This window comes from Myotis myotis, unplaced genomic scaffold, assembly GCF_014108235.1.
Source record: "Myotis myotis isolate mMyoMyo1 unplaced genomic scaffold, mMyoMyo1.p scaffold_m19_p_14, whole genome shotgun sequence".
Classification (NCBI taxonomy): domain Eukaryota; kingdom Metazoa; phylum Chordata; class Mammalia; order Chiroptera; family Vespertilionidae; genus Myotis; species Myotis myotis.
This window is the reverse complement of record NW_023416318.1, coordinates 28,949,933-28,955,932: the sequence shown is the minus strand read 5'-3', so window position 1 is coordinate 28,955,932 and position 6,000 is coordinate 28,949,933. Positions and strand designations below refer to the sequence as shown.

Sequence of the window (6,000 nt, the reverse complement as noted above, 5' to 3'; positions counted from 1 at the left end):
GTGTGAGAACACAGTAGCCATCAGTAGCTGGGCCAGTCCTGCTGCCAGAGGTGTCTGACACGGCCACTGCCCTTCATTCATGCTAATACTGGTGTTTCCAGTATCTCTACTATTATGTACCTCCAGCAAGGGGACAGTAGGCAACTTAAATTCTAATCTCGCTATGCCTCCTGTTAGCTGCATGGCCCTGGATAGGTCACTAAACCTCTAAATGTGATTTCTTCTCTCATAACAAGAGCATCCTTCTACCTCACAGGAACATTTTAAGGATCTAATGAGCCAGTGCAAGTCAAAGTCTTCTAGAATGTGTAAAGCCCATTGAAATTTAGGAGATTATTATCACTGTGGTGTGAATCATTTATCATTTCCCTTGCAAAGTGACAGCTCTGCAGGAGAGCAGCTTTGCTATGGGGAGGGTGGAGAGATGATGAGGATGAAAGAGGGGCTGGGGAATCCAGAAGGATGAGGAGGAAGAGAAGGAGGTGCAACAGCTGTTAAAGGAAATGAAAAGTGGCTAGAATTCAAGATCTCCTAGTATTCAGTCAGCACTAGGCTAGGAGGTCTATACACATAGGCTCAATTCATACTTTAACAGCTCATAGCTCATTTTTGACAATGAAATGTATTTTAATAAACACTGCCTTTATAATTATTTAAAGTGCAGATACATTTTTTTGGGGACACCTTATATATACCTGTGCATGCATGACTGGTTCTGCTTCTTTAGTTGAACCCTAATTGGTAGAATATAGAACCTAGTCCAGGAGTCAGAGAACTTGAAGGAGGATCCAGGGTAAGGTGGAGCAATTGCTGGCCCAGATACTGCTGCATTGCAATGAGCTGAATCAGCAGATCAGCAATAAACTGTATGAATGACCAAATGGCTGCTTCATCCTTGCTGTTCTCCTGTTTTTCCAAGAATCCTCCTTGTGGCCCACCCTAGTAGGAAACATAAGGCAGGGAATTCTGGGAAATGTAGTTCAGCCTATCCAATTTGACACATTACAAAGCCATCATGTGAGTTTTCCATACATATTTGTTGAATGAATGAATGAATGAATGAATATTGTGCTGCTGCTTTTGGAAGTTTTCTGGTTGTCAGAACACCCAATCCTGGCTCTACCTCTTACAAGCCAAGCAATTTTGAACAAGTCACTTAACCCTTTGAGTCACTTAACCCCTTGATTTCCTCATCTGAAAAACTCCAAGAATAACCCATGTTCTGCCTATTTAATGGGACTTTTATAGGGATCAGTTGAGGTGGTCTGAATGAAAGCACTGTGAACATTATAAAGTGCAAAAGAAATGTGATATTGTAGTATTGTATTATTTTAATTATTAATATTGTTATTAATACTTCAGCTTCCTAATATATCATATGGAGTTAACAGTTCCCAACTAATTTACCTGTTAGGTAAGCAAGGAAAATAAAGTTAGATGAAGTATGTGGAAACACTCTGTCAGCTATTCCATGGCATAGTTTTCAGAGGCAAGACAATTATCATTCCACACTTGGTTATATTTACACATTGTTTTATTTCTGGGCTAAATGGCTTAGAGGGACAAGTGTGTAATTGGAGCCATTGGTGACCCTGGGAACTGTAGGGCAGTGGCCATTCCTTGGATGCGAGTTGTGGGCACTGGATGAGTTTTCTGTCCTGTAAATCTGGGCTTGCATTTCACAGCAGCCGAACTTGCTCAGCAGAATGAAGAAATCCCTGCGGAAGTTCTTGGTGAAGATGGCATAGAGGAAAGGGTTTGCACAGGAGTTGATGGGGTAGAACAGGACCAGGAGGATCTTTGACTTGGACACGGTGATGAGGGGCACTTTGAGGGAGGCAGAGATGGCAAAGAAGGAGATGGGCGCCATGCAGAGGAAGTCTGTGAAGATGAGCACGGCCATGCGCTTGGCAATTTTGGTATCACTAGAGGAGGACACGATGTTGGGGTTCCTCACTGTGAGGTAGATGTGAATGTAGCAGCCACAGATCACCACAAAGGCCAGGACATTGAGCACAAGCAGGGACAGAACATACAGCTGTGACAAGGGGCTGTCAATATCCATGGGCAGGCAGATGCTCACCTTCATGTAGCTGCTGATGCCAAAGATGGGAAAGAGGGCGACTGCAGAAGCGAAGATCCAGCCTCCCAGCATGACACTGGCAGCATGGCGGAGCTGCACCCTGCATTCCAGCTGCATGGCATGGGTGATGGTGTGCCATCTTTCTAGAGTGATGGCTATTAGCGTGTAGACTGAGAGCTCACTGGCAAAGACAGTGAAAAAGCCGGCTGCGTCACAGCCTGCTCCAGTCTGCCAGTCAATGGCATAGTTGTGGTACTGGCTTTTGGTGTGGATATCGACAGATGCTATGAGCAGCAGGTAGATTCCAATGCAGAGATCGGCAAAGGCCAGGTTGCACATTAGGAACCGGGGGACTGTGAGTTTGTATTGGCTGGTAATCAGAATCACCAGCACCACAATGTTCCCAGTGATGGCCAGGATGCTAATAAACCATATCAAGATTCTGAGAATATCATACCCCATGATATCTTCACATGGATTGAATGCATCTGGTTTAGGAGAGCAAGTCACATCAACCACTTCACTGCATAAGCCATAGTCAAATTCACTGTACATCATGTCAAATCCTTTGGCATAACTGGACTCATCGTCTTCTGCCAAAGAGATTCTCTGACCCCTAGTCTGAGTCATACCATCAACTTCTTGCCTTAAAATAGATTTGTTGCAAATTGGATGACGCTCAGAACTAGAAAAATACACAAAGGAATAGAATCAGCATCCCGGATCCAAAATGGCAGATATATCACTGTCTTTGCATAGGGTAGGGATGATGGGGTTTCTTTCTGAGATTTCCCCCCTTTCTACCAGTCTGTCTGCTCTTGAGGCTGAGATCAAGGGTTAATGCTGCTTACTGTAAATGAGCAGAACAACTCGTGTATATATTCCTAGAGTTAGATGGCCCACTGGGGAAACCATCTGGCCACAACCTGAATGTGGGGAGGAAGGCGCCTGGGACTAGCTAAGCCTTAGCTGTTAAGTGCAAATAATTTACAGATTTCATATCAACTCTACTTCTTCCCTCCCCCATCTCCATTCAGCTATCTTTTAATATGCCCGAGTAGTGTCTATTCCCATTCCTATACTCTGTACTCAGGTCGCTGGACAGTTTTCTGACTCAAATTAGAACATACTTGCTTCTTTTGTCTACATAAATTGGAGGATCTGTCTGTGGTTAGTTCCCAGCCAGCCCCCGTCCCTGGCTCCTTGATACTTGGGTATTGGGAGACCTGCTAATTTGCTTGAAATGTTACTGAGGCTCCTATTATTATCTCACTCTCCAGGGGCCACAGTAGGCTTCAGACATGCATTTGTCCACAGAGTAAACCTGGCTCTCTCATATTAAATTGTTCCCTAATGAATGCGCCAAAGAGCAAATGCAGGTTGCAAGGGGCCCTGATTTATCCCAAGATTGTAAGTGATCTCCTGGTAGCTGGCTCTTCTTGGGCTCACTTTTCAGTCTCAGTTTTCCTTTTATACCCAAATGTACAAGAGGCCTTGTCAACAAGATAGGGGGACTTTCATAAGTGATGTGAATGACAGCCAGGTCAGAAATATTCTACCCAGACAGGTGAATTGCACAGGTAGAGACAGAGAGGGTAACAGTTCTGTTTTGAAGTGAAGGCTTCAAAGGAATGGGGATGTTTCACACTGGGTCTCTTTTATGATGCAACTGGGGACTTTGAGTTTGTATTGGCTGATAATCAGAATCACCAACTCTATGCTGTTCCCTAACTCCCTCCCTCCCAAAGGGACAAGCTCACAGCAACATAAATGACTGCCTTTCTCTCACACCTTAACATAGTTTCATGTAGCGGGAAGCGAGTGTTAAAATTCTTCAAAGACCCTCATAAGAAGGAGAGAATGGCTGAGGGAGTGGAGGAAGTAGAAATACCATTTGAAAGTCAAGGGTGAGTGCAGTCAAGTGTCCCAAACTGCAAAGACTGACTCCCCCCTGATGTCTAGGAGCAGGGTTGTTAGGGAGAATCCTTTCCTCTCTTTTCTTCTTCTGAGAAGTGAGTTGGTTTGCCAGGAAATCATTTTCTCTTGGCCCAAAGGACTCTCTCTCTTTTGGTTGTTGTTAGAGACTGTGCCATCTTTTGTTTTAGAGAGTAATAGGGCTTCTCACATCAGTCATGGATGGCACAAAGGGGGCTACACAGTTAGCATACATGTAATTGAAAATGCACAGAAAATCTTTTGTTTTAGTCAGAGATCTTACAAGAAAGGCGATGCAAGCTCAGAGATAGGCATAGAGGGGGCAAGAGAATACTCTGTGGTCTTTATTCTAACTTCTGACTCCCAAACCCTGTCACCGCTGTCATTGGATCAGTGACAACACAATCTACGAACAAAAAGTAAGTAATCTGGTTCCTGTAGACTATAATCTGTTCATTGGAACAAATCTGGCTTAACCATCTAGAGATAGCCTTCACTTCCCGGGGCTGATGTTGGATTCTGGGAAGATTCCTACTGTTGATACCATTACCAATATATTTTAAATATTTATACTTTCATTTCCCCAAATAGAAGTGACCCAACAACATGAGTGCAGAAAAGGTAAACAATGCATGTCTCTGAGAAAAGAGTAAAAACAAAGATGGAAACGAGGGAAACAACATCTTGCCCCTGCAGTCTTTTTGCAAATTCTAAGAATCAGAGAGTTGGAAATTCAGTTTAGGGTCAGTTGAGAAAGTGGTACTCTCAGACCCTGATAAATCAATGAACAGAGATTTGGGAAGTGCATGGTGGGGTGGCCCAGAACCTGAGCTTTGGAGACACATAGACCAGAGGGTTTGGATCTGAGTTTGGTTGGTGCTAGTTAAGTTCTTTATTGTCTCTGAGCCCCAGTTTCTGTCTCTGTGGGAAAGGAATAGAAATAGCACTGTTACCTTTGTGAGAATTAAATGAGATAAAGGTGCAAAGCATTACAGTGCCTGGCAGTGAGCCCTCAGCAAGTATCAGCAGTAAGAAGACAGATGATAGTGGCTACTATCATGCTGGGGTCTAGGCCGTCTGTGGGCACTTAGAGGCATATGTCATTGTGCATCAGTTAAAAAGATAGCTGTGAAGAAAAGGCCTAGATATGCGAGAAATTAAATAATAACAAAATAACGGTGCAAGCTAAGTATAACTGTGACAAGGAACTAACTGGTTCAGTAACAGATGAGGGGTGTGGTTAACAAATTCTTTCGGTGAGAGGCCAGGAGGGCCACTGACCAAAACCTCACAGTCATGAGGGCCTAATATTTACACTTTGGGCATTTCCAAATGAGGACTGGAAGAACAATTTCATCCTACAACTTTGAACTCGAATCTCATTACCAAACTACACCTAATATGGTATACAATGAAATGACACCATTAAAAATATCCTGTGGTTATCTTCTGAATAGCATAACTACGTTGTTTTTGTGTGTGTAAATGTGTCAATTAAAGACTAAACACCCACAGCTATTTTCTTTTGTTTTGGCATTTTTTTTTAGAAGAGGCATGGGCCTCTTCTTTGCTGTACCCGATGGGCTCTGATGGCAAGTTACCATAGGGACCTAGAAAGGGTGAGAACTGAGTGGTCTGGAGGGACCAGGGAAGGATCCCAGTGATGGGACAGTGCAAGGCCACCCTGGAGATTTCTGGTTGGGAGAGCCCTGAGGCTACATGTACACTATAGCAGGTGGCAAGACCAGAGGAGTAGGAGCAACACAGTAGATAATATATATTCCTGTGGCATATTGGCATGGGGCCCAACAGCATACCATGTGCTGTGCTTGCAGTGATCTTAATATCCTTTGAGATTTCTCCCGAGAGGCCTTCAGTTCCAGGATTTTGGCAGTGAATTGGTATATTTCTTGCCCTGGCTAGAACAACTCTTGTGTGGAATATAAAAGAGGCAAGCCTCCTGCCTCAGCCCAAGCCCTTAA

General features: G+C 43.8%; 1 protein-coding gene across 1 annotated transcript in view; it reads right to left on the bottom strand.

The window, feature by feature from the left end:
• Window positions 1–1,534: 1,534 nt before the first annotated feature.
• The window catches only part of FSHR (follicle stimulating hormone receptor), a 134,436-nt gene continuing 129,970 nt past the window's right edge, over window positions 1,535–6,000 (bottom strand). The window contains exon 10 of the mRNA XM_036335533.1: window positions 1,535–2,768. Coding sequence (XP_036191426.1) covers window positions 1,535–2,768 — 1,234 coding nt within the window. The remainder of the gene's footprint in view (window positions 2,769–6,000) is intronic.